The sequence below is a fragment of the Hyaloscypha bicolor genome, assembly GCF_002865645.1.
Source record: "Hyaloscypha bicolor E unplaced genomic scaffold K444scaffold_15, whole genome shotgun sequence".
Lineage (NCBI taxonomy): Eukaryota > Fungi > Ascomycota > Leotiomycetes > Helotiales > Hyaloscyphaceae > Hyaloscypha > Hyaloscypha bicolor.
Window position 1 is genome coordinate 267,999 of NW_020194517.1, and position 13,568 is coordinate 281,566.

General features: G+C 49.2%; 6 protein-coding genes across 6 annotated transcripts; 4 read left to right on the forward strand and 2 right to left on the reverse strand.

Annotated features, from left to right (window-relative positions):
- Nucleotides 1-105: 105 nt before the first annotated feature.
- Nucleotides 106-2,058, forward strand: K444DRAFT_639862 (SET domain-containing protein; the record flags this gene model as incomplete). The annotated part of the gene is made up of 5 exons (XM_024884426.1): nucleotides 106-372; nucleotides 432-617; nucleotides 838-1,000; nucleotides 1,157-1,875; nucleotides 1,939-2,058. 5 exons carry the CDS (start codon nucleotides 106-108, stop codon nucleotides 2,056-2,058), a joined length of 1,455 nt encoding a protein of 484 aa, XP_024742717.1.
- Nucleotides 2,059-3,922: 1,864 nt separating this feature from the next.
- On the forward strand, nucleotides 3,923-7,346 carry K444DRAFT_607217 (uncharacterized protein). Its single transcript, XM_024879131.1, has 4 exons — nucleotides 3,923-4,682; nucleotides 4,735-5,335; nucleotides 5,386-5,743; nucleotides 5,796-7,346. Exons 1-4 carry the CDS (start codon nucleotides 4,202-4,204, stop codon nucleotides 7,011-7,013), a joined length of 2,658 nt encoding a protein of 885 aa, XP_024742718.1. The 5' UTR covers nucleotides 3,923-4,201; the 3' UTR covers nucleotides 7,014-7,346.
- A 37-nt stretch (nucleotides 7,347-7,383) lies between these two features.
- On the forward strand, nucleotides 7,384-8,287 carry K444DRAFT_153532 (uncharacterized protein). The gene is made up of 2 exons (XM_024870618.1): nucleotides 7,384-8,120; nucleotides 8,174-8,287. Exons 1-2 carry the CDS (start codon nucleotides 7,672-7,674, stop codon nucleotides 8,187-8,189), a joined length of 465 nt encoding a protein of 154 aa, XP_024742719.1. The 5' UTR covers nucleotides 7,384-7,671; the 3' UTR covers nucleotides 8,190-8,287.
- Nucleotides 8,288-8,345: 58 nt separating this feature from the next.
- Nucleotides 8,346-9,750, reverse strand: K444DRAFT_517892 (P-loop containing nucleoside triphosphate hydrolase protein; the record flags this gene model as incomplete). Its single annotated transcript, XM_024873816.1, has 3 exons — nucleotides 8,346-8,375; nucleotides 8,425-9,544; nucleotides 9,653-9,750. 3 exons carry the CDS (start codon nucleotides 9,748-9,750, stop codon nucleotides 8,346-8,348), a joined length of 1,248 nt encoding a protein of 415 aa, XP_024742720.1.
- A 605-nt stretch (nucleotides 9,751-10,355) lies between these two features.
- K444DRAFT_153654 (P-loop containing nucleoside triphosphate hydrolase protein) lies at nucleotides 10,356-12,452 on the forward strand. The gene is made up of 2 exons (XM_024870619.1): nucleotides 10,356-11,303; nucleotides 11,465-12,452. The coding sequence occupies exons 1-2, from the start codon at nucleotides 10,534-10,536 to the stop codon at nucleotides 12,342-12,344; spliced, it is 1,650 nt and encodes a 549-aa protein (XP_024742721.1). The 5' UTR covers nucleotides 10,356-10,533; the 3' UTR covers nucleotides 12,345-12,452.
- Nucleotides 12,453-12,492: 40 nt separating this feature from the next.
- K444DRAFT_639866 (uncharacterized protein) lies at nucleotides 12,493-13,281 on the reverse strand (the record flags this gene model as incomplete). The annotated part of the gene is made up of 2 exons (XM_024884427.1): nucleotides 12,493-13,116; nucleotides 13,249-13,281. 2 exons carry the CDS (start codon nucleotides 13,279-13,281, stop codon nucleotides 12,493-12,495), a joined length of 657 nt encoding a protein of 218 aa, XP_024742722.1.
- Between the last annotated feature and the right edge of the window lie 287 nt (nucleotides 13,282-13,568).

Consider the following 13,568-nt stretch of genomic DNA (forward strand, 5'->3'; position numbering starts at 1 on the left):
CGAACACGTCTTGGTTCAAACCTTTCATCAAAACAACATTTGAAGCCGGCCTTGAAAGCTCATAATTTTTTCTCCACAACTGCTTGGTATAGAATTACAAACGCCATGCATCGAGACAAACTTCTCATTACGGCGTTGCCCGCTTGGTGCAAGTTGAACGACGTCAATTTCCTGGACAGCAGAGTGAAAGACCTCGGGGGTTCGAAGGGCTTCGGACTCGTTACTGAAAGAGCACTGAACTCGAAAGGCACATTCGACATCCCGACTTTACTCACAGTGCCTCGTGACCTTATCTTGTGTGCGGAAGCGGTTGAAGAGCATGGGAAGGCGGATCAGCATTTTCGACAACTGTTGGATGCTGCTGGTGGAAAGGTCTCTCCCTGATACCTAACTATACGGTGTTTAATGGAATGTGGCTAATTTCAACGCAGTCTTTGAGAGGAGATGTTCTCTTATTCCTCTTGATGCAAATGACTATCGGGTCACCAAACCGCAACCAAAATGTCGGCTTGTCTACGGCTTGGACGGCTTATGCGAATATGCTCGCTGATGTTGTTCCCGTTCCATCGATGTGGAGTGAAGAAGAAAGAATCTTGCTATTGGGAACGTCTCTTGAGGTGAGTTCTTGACAATGTCTTTTAAATGTTGTCATTAGTTGGGCATGAACGTAAAAGCCATCCTGAGGGTTGCATCTTCCTCCTGCAAGGGCAATCAGCTTGCAGCATTGGATATGAAAGTTTAATCCAGCACTTGTCCAGAGCTTGTTCTTTGAATTATCAAATTGTTCTCCTCTTTTCTAGGCGTTTTCCCCAAGAGGCTTATCTGACAATGTTCCAGACAGCAGTGAACGCTAAGTTGGCTGCCCTTCTTCGGGAATTCGAGGCCCTCCGTGAACAGACTGCCATGGTTTCTTGGTGCAAAAAGTGTTGGTGGGACAACGAGGCTTTACAGTTCGAAGACTGGATTCTTGTCGACGCCTGGTATAGATCACGTTGTCTTGGTAAGCTTATTTCCATACCGAATCCCTAGCTTCTCTATGAGAAGAGGCTGGGAGCTTCACGAGAGCCTCTATACGCATTTGTGTCTTGGGAGCTTGGCTTCTCAGCTCCTGAGCTCTTTTCAGAAAATCGGCACACTTCGTACTAATTCGATGCAGAGCTTCCAGATATTGGAGAATGCATGGTTCCTGTTTTAGACATGGTCAATCACTCCTCACAACCAAACGCCTACTTCGAGCATACGTCCAGCAACGGAGTCTCTCTGCTTATGCGGCCGAACATGGAACTTGAAGTTGGTTCAGAGATCGCCATCAGTTACGGAACGTCGAAGAGTGAAGCAGAGATGTTGTTTAGTTACGGTTTCATTGACGAACAAAGTACGAACAAAAGCTTAGCTTTGACCCTCGAGCCATTTCCAGATGACCCGCTGGGAAAGGCAAAGAAAGCAGCCTTTGCAGGGCCGTCTCTCCTTCGAATCTATGTCGATCAAGACGAGATAAAATGGGAATGTCCTTTCCTGTTCTTGATGTTACTCAACGAGGAGGACGGTCTAGAGTTTCGGATGCTTCAGCAGACTGATGGCTCACGCAGTCCACTGAAGGTATTTTGGCAGGGCTCTGATAAAAGTGACGCCACGGAAACTTTCGAATCTCTCATCAGCAGCCATCCTCTCAGCGATGTCTTCAAACTTCGAGCTATCGCCTTGCTTCAGGACCGGGTACGCCAACAGCTTGAACGTCTTTATGAGAGCGAAGACGAAGTGGACTTAGTAGCAGACACACCTTTCGTAGGGCCGGATCGAAGAAGTAGCGCCATGTTCTTGAGAAAAAGTGAAAAATCAACTTTGGAAAAAGCCTTTGCGGCTGCAGATAAACAGGTCAGTGTGGCATTGGGCAAGCCAATGATTACTGGTCGCTTGCGCTGAGCTAACGCTTCACAGAAAAATGGCCTGCTGGAAAGCGAGGTGGTGTTGCGTTATCTCGGATCAATGGATGGCGAAGAAGAACCGGGAGACCAAGAGACCAATAGCAGTGATGAGCTTCAAGAAGATTTCAGCTGAGACCAGTGGACTTATGCAAAAGACTTTCATCGACAAGCGCCTCTGCCACATTATTGCGGTTGGAAGTCCTTGGTCAGCGCAATTTCCGCAAATTTTCAGAGATGAAGGCCCGGAAGCGGATGAACCCATCCCGGTGAGGGTTTTTGGTCTCGTAATGAAGCAAATGCCTCCGATGATGGCTGAGAAGAGGCTGATTCATGAACCTTTGATTGGGCTCTTCCCACGTTGATTCAAGGAAGATCTTCATCTCAAATCGGATCTGCATCATAGTCCCGAGTCATGAATCTCACCAGTTGAAGGGTTTATTTCGTGACAGGGAGGATTGCTTGCATTTTGGAAACAATTTGGAAGTGTTCAGAAAGTTCTCCCAGACGGAGACTCAAGAAACGAGACACTCAAAAGTCTCAAAAAGGATACAACTTTTCAATCTCATGCACATCCTCAGATCCCGGCCTCGGCTTACTACTGGTATGGTGTTCTCGAACTGTCGAAAGATCGAAACCTTAATTAAGGGAACATTTTACCGCCCGCCAAGGTGAAGCTTGGCCGACCAAATGAGGACTAATCTCAAACTCTCTTTCGCACACACCAGACTCACAACCAGACCATTCCCCGCGTTCTCCAGGTTCCGCCAAGTGACACTCGGCAACCTCTGACGGAACACACCTGGAGCTGTGATGTTATTCGATGCTCATGACGCGTTGTGATCGCACGATGGAATTAAAACGGTGGCGAGGCAGTCACCATCGTATGATACACAGAACTCCTGCGCAGTGCTCAACAAATTCCTCAAGACCAAGCTATTTTTGACCAACCCTGTGCTGTCTACCATGAAACCCGAACACCATTTTCTCACGGCTTACTGTTTTCTGACGGCTTACTGTTATTAATTTCCTCGAGGGTCCGAGATAGGTACAGATAGTACAAAGCGCTCTGCATCCAAGGGGAAAGGTGTCCATTGCTACTGTAACTAAATCCTGTTAGTACAAATGATTTGCTCACATGATATGTTAGTAGATTCGGGGGCCCGGGGCGGGTTCTGGTATTTGGCTAAAGTCGAGCCACTCATCTCCTCAAATATACTACTGTATCCGACACAGGCAAAAGGATACCGGATTAAGACCCAGAACGAGATGCAATATGAATTCCAATGCTGAGAGGGAAGGGGCCCAGATCAGAAGGCTGCCTTGCAGCCCAGCGCCGCCGATGCTCGCGACACGGGATGCTCGGTGAAGCTTCAGGAAGATCTGTTTCTGCTTCCGACACCAGTCGAGGCGTAAGGTTATGTGGGGTCGGAAGATGACGGGGCTGAGTGCTGGAGAACTTCCCCAGAGTGTCACTTTTGCTGCTTTGGGGCGGTTGGTGTGCGTCTGATCGGCAGACAACTGGCCATGGCGGTGGCCATGAGGAACGCGGCCTGGCAGCATCGATCTAGAAGGAGAGCCAGAGGGATCTTGCTGGAGGGACCTAGCTGGGGCGGTGGTGATGGTGAAGCGTGGAAATGCCGCCAAATAATCGCATTCTTCCGTTGGCGATGGTGCTGGCCAGTGAGACGGCCGCCTCGCGGATTCGTGGGCTTTTCGTGGGCTTTCCCGCCCCGCCTCCTTGTCGTGCTGCCGTGCACCAAGAGGATGGTGCGCTGCGGGGGGGCTGGGCTGCCAAGAAGGATGTCGCATGGGCGCATGGGCGCATGGGGCATCCTGGGCCACATCATACTGTTCTTGGCGATGGGCTGCGGACAGAAGAGGAACCCACGCCATTATGCCCACCACTCACCGTGCCCACTGCTGCTCTCTTTCCCCACATCCTGCTCCGTAGTCTTCCTGCCCATCCTATCCCATCCCATCCCATCCCATCCCATCCCCTTCCATCCTGCACATCTTTATCCCCACAACTTCGCACCCCTCACACAACCCTCTTCTTCTCTCAACACTTTCTCGTCGACTGTCAAATCCGCCATCTCTCCATACCGCGACCATTCGACGACGATACGACTCGACCGTCTCTTTCTCTCGACCGCTGCTTGACAACATTTGATGGGTTTGGGATTCATGCGAAGTTGCGACTGACTGGGACCCCGAGAGAGGACGGAATCCGTACCCCCGTGGCAAAATATCTCCGGACACCATTCACACTCGACAGAATGCCTGGAATACTTCCTATGAAAGTGATCAAGGTTGGGTCGAGTTCGCAGAGCCGGATTGCCCAAGCCTGTGATCGCTGTCGCAGCAAGAAGATACGCTGCGATGGCATACGACCCTGCTGCTCGCAATGTTCCAACGTCGGCTTCGAGTGCAAGACCAGCGACAAGCTCAGTCGACGAGCGTTCCCGCGTGGATATACCGAATCGTTGGAGGAGAGAGTACGTGCGCTAGAGGCTGAAGTGAGGGAATTGAAGGATCTGTTGGATGAGAAGGACGAGAAGATCGACATGCTGTCCAAGATGCATCAGAACCGTCGCCCGTCAACATCGTCTGCCCCAATAGCTTCGGAATCTCGAAAAGAGATGGTTACTACGCCGCCGAAAGAAGATGTGTTCCGCGTTCAGGCGTCACCGTTGCTGCTTGGATCAGAAAACTCGGATTCGTATTTCATGGGAGCATCAAGTGGTCGAGCTTTTGTCGGTATCTAGCCGTGTTTACCTGAACTAGTTTATCCATAGCTAATGTCATTTAGATGCATTCAAGCGAAGAATTCAGGAGAGCGGAAAATCCCTCGCCGGTTTCAACACCGAAGCGTTCCTGAACATTCAGGGCGACAAGACCCCCATTTCTCCAGCCTCCGTGTCTAAAACTTCAACTGCACCGCCTCGCATGTTTTCCGATAGATGTGTGAATGTCTTTTTCCAAGAGTGGGCACCGCTATTCCCGGTCCTTCACAAGCCTACGTTCCTTAGATTGTATGAGGAGTACATGTCGAACCCGGACCAGGTCACCGAGCCACACAAGCTGGCACAGTTGCATCTTGTCTTTGGTATTGCTGGATTGTCCAGTGATATCCCTGACCGCGATCAAATTGCTTTCTGTGAGAATCAATGGCACATATCCCTCGAAGCAGTGCTTATGGACAATACACTTGTAACTCTTCAGTGTCTGATCCTTGCACTCGTTTATTGCATTTCTAAAGCCGACTACAATCGTCTTCAACATTACAAAGGAATCGCCATTGGACTTTCTCATCGTCTGGGATTGCACCAAAGCCAAAAACGGTTTTCATTCGGCGTTCTTACTATCGAAACACGGAAGAAGGTTTTCTGGACGCTCTACACTGTTGATTGGTAAGTGCACATTATCATGTTTGAAACGATCAGCTTCTAACGCGTTGTAGTTTCTCCGCTGCTCTCCTTGGTCTACCAAAATTGTTGAAAGAAGAAGACATCCATGCAGAGTACCCATCAGACACCGATGACGAGTATGTCACCGAAAAAGGTTTCCAGCCCACCCTTCCTGGCGAATCCACGAAGATCTCCAGTGCTTTGGCTCTTTTCCGTGCCTCGCGTATCCTGTCCAAGGTCTTGGATCAGAATTATCCGGCTGCTGCAACACATGATCTCTCGCTTCAGTCCCTCACTTCCCTCGAGACCGAGCTCAACGAGTGGTCGGACAACCTCCCAGCTCATCTCAAGCTCACATTCGTTCAAGATAAACCGTCGACAGATGTCACTGGAAGTCGATCTGCGTTACTTGTAAGTTTTGATATCATATTGGCTGATTGCAAATTTGCTCACTGTGATAAAGTCTCTCGCTTATTACTACATTCGCACTCTCATCCACCGGCCTGCTGTTGGCTCGACTCTTGGTAACAAGGCATCGTCGTCTGTCATCTCACTCGCAGACTCCAGCAAACACATCATTCAGATTGTTCAGCTCCTTGAAGAGCGAAGCATGTCTTTCTCATTCTTCTTGAACAAGAACGAGATGCTCACACTCTGTGGTCTGAGTCTCCTCTATCAAGGGCTCGACCTTAAGCAAGAAGGCAAATTAATGCAAGATGGTCAACGCTTGGTCGTATCTGTTATCCACCTCCTCGAGAAGGCGCGAGCCCCTGGAGCAGCTGACTTCAAGAAACTTGCTGCCTCTATGATCAACTTGGAACCACAATCAAGAGTATCTCCTGGACGCAGCCCTAACAGCATGGCCGCTCCTACAAGTGCGAAGTCTACTCCTTCACCACCAATTGCCAGGCAACAGATTCGGCCCCAGATGTACCGTCAAGGAAGTGCTACAATGAGTGAGGCTGACTTGCTATCTCAACAAGAGAAGCTCAGACGCGCTGCAGTTCCAAACATCAGTCAACGTCAGGATTATAATCCTCGGGGACGGACCTCAACAGACTCCACGCGTTCTGAGTCGCCAATGTCCAAGCGCGATTTCCGTTCCTTAGCTCAACAGCTACCAACAATGTTGAAGCCTCGCCAAGTGAAGATTGAAAAGCCCCCGAACCTAGATTATCTCTCCCTTAGCAGCACACCCGTTCCATCGCAACCCCAGTCTCCAATTCAAAACCGTACGCAACAGCAACAGCACAGGCAAAACAACCATGCCCCCATGTACCAAAACAACCCGTACTCTACTACCAAAACTTCAAGCGTGTCGCCATCGGAGTGGGAGGCTCTCCTCGGCTCTCTCGATGGAGGTCAGACGAACTTGTACGATGCAATCTATGGTGGTCCTGCCCTTTCACTTACTGAGAATACCACCTCAAACTATGGCGACTGGTCTCCGGATTCTCAATGGGATATGACTTCGTTTACCATGAATGATTTCAGCAGTGTTCCTGGCGCGGCTCGGAGTGTCTTGAGCTTCAGCGAAGAAAGTTTGAGTTCCGGAGAAGATCTCTCAGCGAATGATTTAGGGTTGGGCGGTAGACCACTGGACTACAGACAGGCTTTATTACCGCGATCTGGCTCGGATGGGTATCTGCTTGAGGGGCTGGATGCGACTTTTGGTTTATAATGTCGGGAAATATGACTGGAGCAATGGCATCTTCATTGGGCTTTTGACACATTTGTAAATATCTCGTATAGCTGGGATACATTGGCTATGGTGTCGACTCGGCGCTGTGGTTGGGGGAAGTCTCCTTTGTTAAAGCGGAAGATTTACTACTGTTGGATATGGTTTCATGATGATATTCACCTTGGAGAGTTCTCACTCCAGGTTTTATAGCCCGAAAAACGTTTACTTTGTTATGCTCGATGTACGTTAGTTACATATCTATGGAATGAGAACCGGAAGTTAAAATAATATTCGTTTTTATCGGTGAAGTCTGGCTGCAAGTGAGGTGTCTGTATTCGGGATTTGTTCAATTCCTGGACCACACTGACGTTAGACACTAGATAAATAAGAATCATTTCACCTTTTTCGCTGTCTCTTGGGGTCTCAGCTCTTTCATTCCGTGTCTCTCATGTGTGATGCCTGTCCACGTGGGTGGGTATAGCCAAGGCTTTGGGCATGACGACACCATCCCTAGAGAATCCGGGGCAAGTAAGGTAAGGGGAGCTCCCTCACTTCACTTCAAGCTATTTTCAAGCTCCTTCTCTGCATTCTACAACAAGATCCATTGCTTCAATCAGCACATCCAATCCAATACAAACTACTTCTAAACCTTGCAAATATGCTTCCCAACAGAGCATTTCAAACCCCTTCCCTATATGCTACGGCAAGATCTGTTACTTCGGTTTCAAGCAGCACATCCAAGCCAATACCAACTCGTTTCCAGGCCCCTAAAATGCTAAACCACAACGCCCGCTTCATGACTCGTGCCTTCCACCGCGTTCTACCAAAGGTTGCGAATAGTTCTACGTCTCCGGCAATGACAGTAAGACGTTTGAGCGGTTCACCAGTGAATAGGAAATGGGAGGGGAGACAGCCAGAGGAGAATCCGACGCGGGAGAAGGACACGGATAATGTGCAGCATGATGCGGTTAAGGAGGGGAAGGAGGAGCGGGCTAAAGGGCAGGGGAGCAGAGGGACGAGCGAGGAGAGTGGGGGTTCTAATAAGAAGGCCAAAGAGGAGTTTCCTGAGGCGCCAGATACGATTGGGATGCAGGATGAGAGAGGGGGGTGAGTGTTTGTTTTCTTTGAAAATTGGGAGAAGAGAGGCTGACGAGGTGTAGGAATACGAAGATGTGAAGAGGAAGTGAAGGAGGAATGAAAAGAGGAAGGAGGTAGTGAAGGCTTGAACTAGTAGCCTATTTAAACTCAAATCTTGGACCTGCCCATTCCCCAGAACTCCGTTGCTATGCTGCCTTTACCCTGTTGAAAGCTGGTGTTTCTAGCCTGATTAATTCATGCCCGGCCGACTTTAAATGAGAGAATCTGTGATGTGTTAGAGATGGAAGAGCATTCTGAGTAAGACAGGACTCACATCGTTCTTCCCAACCGCAACAAGATCATCCTCCGCAACCCTCACCCCACCAGCGCCCTCGACATAAGCCAAAGGAGCATCACCCATAACCTTCCTCGCAACCTCCGCAACAGTCGTATTCTTCTTCACCAGCACACAATCCCGAAAGACAGCATTCGAACCCGAGGCACCAGAAGCAAATGTATTGACATTCCTTACGGGAAAAACCGGGACCAAACCCAGCAGTTCTGCAGCCTGCGAGAGAACTTGCACAACCCCCGTAGACCCAAAACGGTACAGCACCATATCCTTCAGATTCTCTATGCGATTTTTGAGTTTCTCGTCGAGCTCCTTCAACCCGCCACCGTCCGGATCTCCGTCTGCTATCAAATCTTCCCTAGTATCGACAAACTCGCTGCCTTCTGTATACCTGATGAAGCCCTGCTTTGCTAGCTTCCTCAAGAATACCTCTGAGATTGCAGAGCAGAGGACTATCGAGTTCGGGTCCTGCATCTTAGCGATCTTGCTGATGTTCTTGTCTGCGTCCGCATGGTCGATTTTGTTAAGCGCGATAACCGTGGGAAATTTCTCGTCCGTGAAGGCGTTGACGACTTTGTCTATAGTCTCGTCGGACCAATGCTCCAAGGGCTCCTTCAACGCCAGTCTATCCAGTGTCCTGGCTACCACGGTAGCCGTAGATCCGTATCCTGAGAATTGCCCTTGTAGAGTCTCCACGGCCGTAGCTTTCACAGCTACGTGCCGCCGTCTTATCGAGCCCCATTTCTGCATCAGATTCCCGCGTATCCATTGTACTATCTCGGAGCGTAGCCAGACGATATCTTGCGAGGGGTCGTAGCCTCGTGTTGCTTTGCCTTCCGCATCCGTAGTCCCCGACACGTCTACCACATGGACCAGAGCATCTGCATGTCGTAAATCATCCAAGAATTTGTTCCCCAAACCCTTTCCCTCATGTGCCCCTGGCACCAAGCCAGCTACGTCCAGCAACTCGATAGGAACCGACCGCCGTCCATCAACGCAGGCTCCATAGTTTGGTTTACATCGATCGGACAGGTTGTATCGTTTGCAGGCGCATTCGATTTGTAGGTAGCCAATGGCACGCTGAGGGTCTATCGTTGTGAAGCTAGCAGTATTTAAGTAGATATTCGAAGCTGTGGGAGTCGTCGTGCTTACGGGAAGTTGCCTGGTCTCTTGTGAGCTCGAGGTCATGGAGGAGGGTTCGTGGCTTCACCAACCAACTTTGGAACTGGCATCGGTCAAGCTGTTTAATGTGGTGCTTTTACCACTTGACGGCTTTCCGACTAATCCGATTAAGGGGTCTCGCGGCATTGTAGAGCGTTGATGAGAAATTGTGGTGACTTGGAGTTCATGTTAGTGGGGTCGTTACGATAAGGAATATATTTTTGGTGCAAGCCATCACTTTTTATCCGGTGGCGGCCTTCGAAACGGTCCTCCAAGGCAACACACTTCTCTTTCTGGGCGACTTTTCACAATATTTTATTTTTAGTCTCATGGCATTTCAAATCACATATTGCTTTATCATCTTACTCTCGTCTTTCTGTTGGACCCTGGGAGAGTAAGCTCATCCGCGACCGGGCTTGCCACCTGAGACAAACTCGTTCAACTATCTCGGAAATGAATAGGGCTCCATCAGTTGCACTCAAATTGAATCATCATGACCATTCAGCTTAAGTGCCAGTCTTCTCTTGTGTATTAGGGTAACCGGATTCCACCCTCGCTCTGGCTCGCACAAATCCTTCATCTCCTAACACCGGAAAGACCTCAGTCCAGTCAAAAGACTCAGGATGAATTAAAACTGGGCAATAAGCCTTCAAAGTCACAGACACTCGTTGTTCTAGGGAAAACGGGGAGTATGAAGCAGACACTTGTCTTCCCGATAAAATTGGACATATTTAGTAACCGTTATTTCGTAGTGAGGGATGGGGAGAGGAGTTTAGGAAAGCTTGGAGCGATTTCAGCCCCTGAAACTCGGCTACAGTGGCGCCGGAAGCCTGTCGAAGGCCTGTGCTTTGACGCGTCTTCCCCAGAAAATCGCGTCTCGCTTTCAAGAACTGTCACACGAACATCATAGCTTCTCCAGGTTGGCTCAACATGGTTGCATGCCCTATTTGTGGCAAGGCAGTCAAGCCAAGGGATATCAATGCCCATATCGATTCAGGTTGCGCATCTTTTATTGATACCGGTTCGCCGCCACCTACTCAGCAGAACGGAGCTCCACCTCAAAAACCGCCTGCATCCCAGAAACCATCGGTCTCAACCTTCTTCCAAACGCCTGCAGCTAAGAAGGCAACAGCATACCTTACACCGAAGGTGGAACCGAGTCCTACTCTGAGCTTTCAACCAAAAACTCAAAGTAATGGCACATCAACCCCGAATCCACAGCCACGCAAAAGGTCCTTCGAAGATATTGCCCCCGCGATCAAGGAAGAGACAGAGCTTCAAACGAAAGTAGAGGACGAGCAACCTGCAAAGAAGCCGAAGACAAATGCGTTCCAAAAAGCTGCACCATTAGCAGAGAGAATGAGGCCAAAATCTCTAAATGATGTTTGCGGACAAGAGCTGGTAGGGCCACACGGGGTGCTAAGGAGTTTGATCGAGCAAGATCGAGTACCGTCTATGATTCTGTGGGGGGGTGCGGGAACTGGAAAGACAACGATTGCGCGGTGCATAGCTTCGATGGTGGGATGTCGATTTGTGGAGATCAACAGTACCTCGTCTGGAGTTACAGAGTGCAGAAAGATATTCGCGGAGGCAAGAGGGGAACTGGGCTTAACAGGACGGAAGACCATCATTTTTTGCGACGAAATACATCGGTTCTCGAAATCTCAACAAGACGTCTTTTTGGGACCAGTGGAATCCGGGTAAGTACTATTTCCATATTGATTTGCTCTCTTTTTGTTTGGGAGCTCAGAGCCCCAGAGCTTCACGGGAGCTTGCATTGCCAATTGTCTTTGGAGCTCGGCCCTCACCTCTTAAGCTTCTTATTATAAATCAGGCAATTACCATACTAATCTGATGGTAGGCAAATTACCCTGATTGGAGCCACCACAGAGAATCCTTCTTTCAAAGTTCAGAACGCACTGCTTTCGCGATGTCGGACATTTACTCTCCAGAAATTGACAGACGAAGATATACTCCAAATCTTGGAACGTGCTCTTGCGACGGAAGGCCCAAACTATACACCTACCGACTTGGTGGACTCTGAACTCCTCAAATATTTATCTGCATTTGCCGACGGGGATGCACGAACCGCCTTGAATCTCCTCGAGCTTTCTATGGGTCTCTCAACTCGGCCATCTATAACCAAAGAGGAGATAAAGTCTGCCTTGACGAAGACCCTAGTCTATGACAGAGCAGGTGACCAACACTACGACACCATATCTGCCTTTCACAAATCGGTACGAGGTAGCGATCCAGATGCTGCGCTCTATTATTTGGCTCGAATGTTGCAGTCAGGAGAGGATCCTCTTTACGTAGCTCGACGGATGGTGGTGATAGCTTCAGAAGATGTTGGACTAGCAGACAACAGTATGCTCAGCCTAGCAACTGCAGCCTATACAGCTGCAGAGAAGATCGGGATGCCAGAATGCAGGATTGCTCTGGCTCACGCAACTGTAGCTTTATGCTTTGCTCCGAAAAGCACGAGAGCCTATCGGGGATTGAACAATGCATATGCGGCATTAAGGGAACCCGGGGTCGCTGGATTACCAATTCCTATTCATTTGAGGAATGCGCCGACGAAGTTGATGAAGGAGCTTGGGTATGGAGACCAGTATAAGTACAATCCGAACTACAAGGAGGGCAGAGTAGTGCAGGAGTATCTGCCCGAGCAACTGAGCGGTCGAACATTCTTAGAAGACAGAGATTTGGGTACAGAAATAGATCCCGGAGCATGGCCATAAATTTGAAGCACATATGAGATTGTTTTGAGTCTCAGCATTGCGACGGCGTTCATTGGATTGGTGGCAATTAGTAATGCTCAGGTAGGATATAGTGTCTGAACGTTTGACCAAGTGTCTTACAAATTTTGTTCTACACTCTCTGGTACAATCATGCAGGAGTGTCTCCTCCTAAAGCATCATAACCATTATCACCAGTGGTACCCTGCTGTCTCGGTATGGCCGCATCTCCAGCCACATCTGCATTCGTCCTGTTCATTTTCTCTTCTGCTAAACGTCCTGGATCATTCTTTGTCCCTATCTCCTGGTTGAAGCTTGCATTCTTCGAATCATTACTCTCAAACCCCCCCTCAGTCAAATTCTTTCCACGAGGTCCGCTTTTATTTTTAAACTGAGCGTTGATATAGCTCGGAGCAGTCCTAGCTGCGTTCGAACGCCCGCCCGTCTCATAGGACCCCTCAGTATTCTCAACAGCAAGGCCCTTGGATTGCCCACCAGCAGCGGTGGGGTAAGAGGTGGATGCAGCTCCTAGCTTGCGCTCCTCTTTCCAGTCTTCCTGTGCAAGTCTCGCCTCGGCGTCGGAGGCGGGATCTAGACGTGAAGCTCCTGATGTGTTGGCATTAGCAAAGGTAGAATTTGCGCCCTTGACGTCTTGAGGCTCGCTATTGCGGTTCTCTGAGAAGCCGCCTCCTTCTCTGGTTGATTCTGCCGCAAGGGAATCCGAAGCTACCGGTCCAGCTCCTTCTCGAATGGCGGGTGCGTTAAGGTCGGTGACCTGGAAGAGCAATTAGTTAGATTACCTCTTTTAAGATCTACCTTCGATGAGAGCGGTAATTTTGATTCGCAACTTCAATTAAGAACTAGTGAGATTGCGGCTTGCTATGCAGGAAGAAGTAGAGCGCCTTACCTTGGTGCCGAGGCTTGGATTGTGTGTTAACATTGTGAGGGCTATATGGTTATGGAAGATCTCGTTGATAAAGACGAGACGCTATTGAGGATTCAAAGTCAACTTTCGATTATGTATGTTCCAAGCTCAAACAGGTTCTTCCGTGCTGCAGGTAAGTACTGTAGCATCATAGTGAGATCAACGCCATGACATCACCCGGAAAATGTGTTGAACCTCGCCCTCCACCCAAGCAGTATTTTTGTCGCATTTTGTGGAGATTGACTCTGATGGCCATGAGTGCGATCGGATGTTTTAGCTGAGACTTGACGTGATTAAAATTT

Excerpts from the sequence above, each read along its gene's own strand:
- K444DRAFT_153532 (XM_024870618.1), top strand. The coding sequence starts at position 7,672 with ATGCTTCCCAACAGAGCATTTCAAACCCCTTCCCTATATGCTACGGCA.
- K444DRAFT_607217 (XM_024879131.1), top strand. The coding sequence starts at position 4,202 with ATGCCTGGAATACTTCCTATGAAAGTGATCAAGGTTGGGTCGAGTTCG. Across the intron at positions 4,683-4,734 it reads AAGTGGTCGAGCTTTTGTCG|ATGCATTCAAGCGAAGAATT; the intron begins GTATCTAGCCGT and ends AATGTCATTTAG. Across the intron at positions 5,336-5,385 it reads ACGCTCTACACTGTTGATTG|TTTCTCCGCTGCTCTCCTTG; the intron begins GTAAGTGCACAT and ends AACGCGTTGTAG.
- K444DRAFT_153654 (XM_024870619.1), top strand. The coding sequence starts at position 10,534 with ATGGTTGCATGCCCTATTTGTGGCAAGGCAGTCAAGCCAAGGGATATC. Across the intron at positions 11,304-11,464 it reads TTGGGACCAGTGGAATCCGG|GCAAATTACCCTGATTGGAG; the intron begins GTAAGTACTATT and ends ATCTGATGGTAG.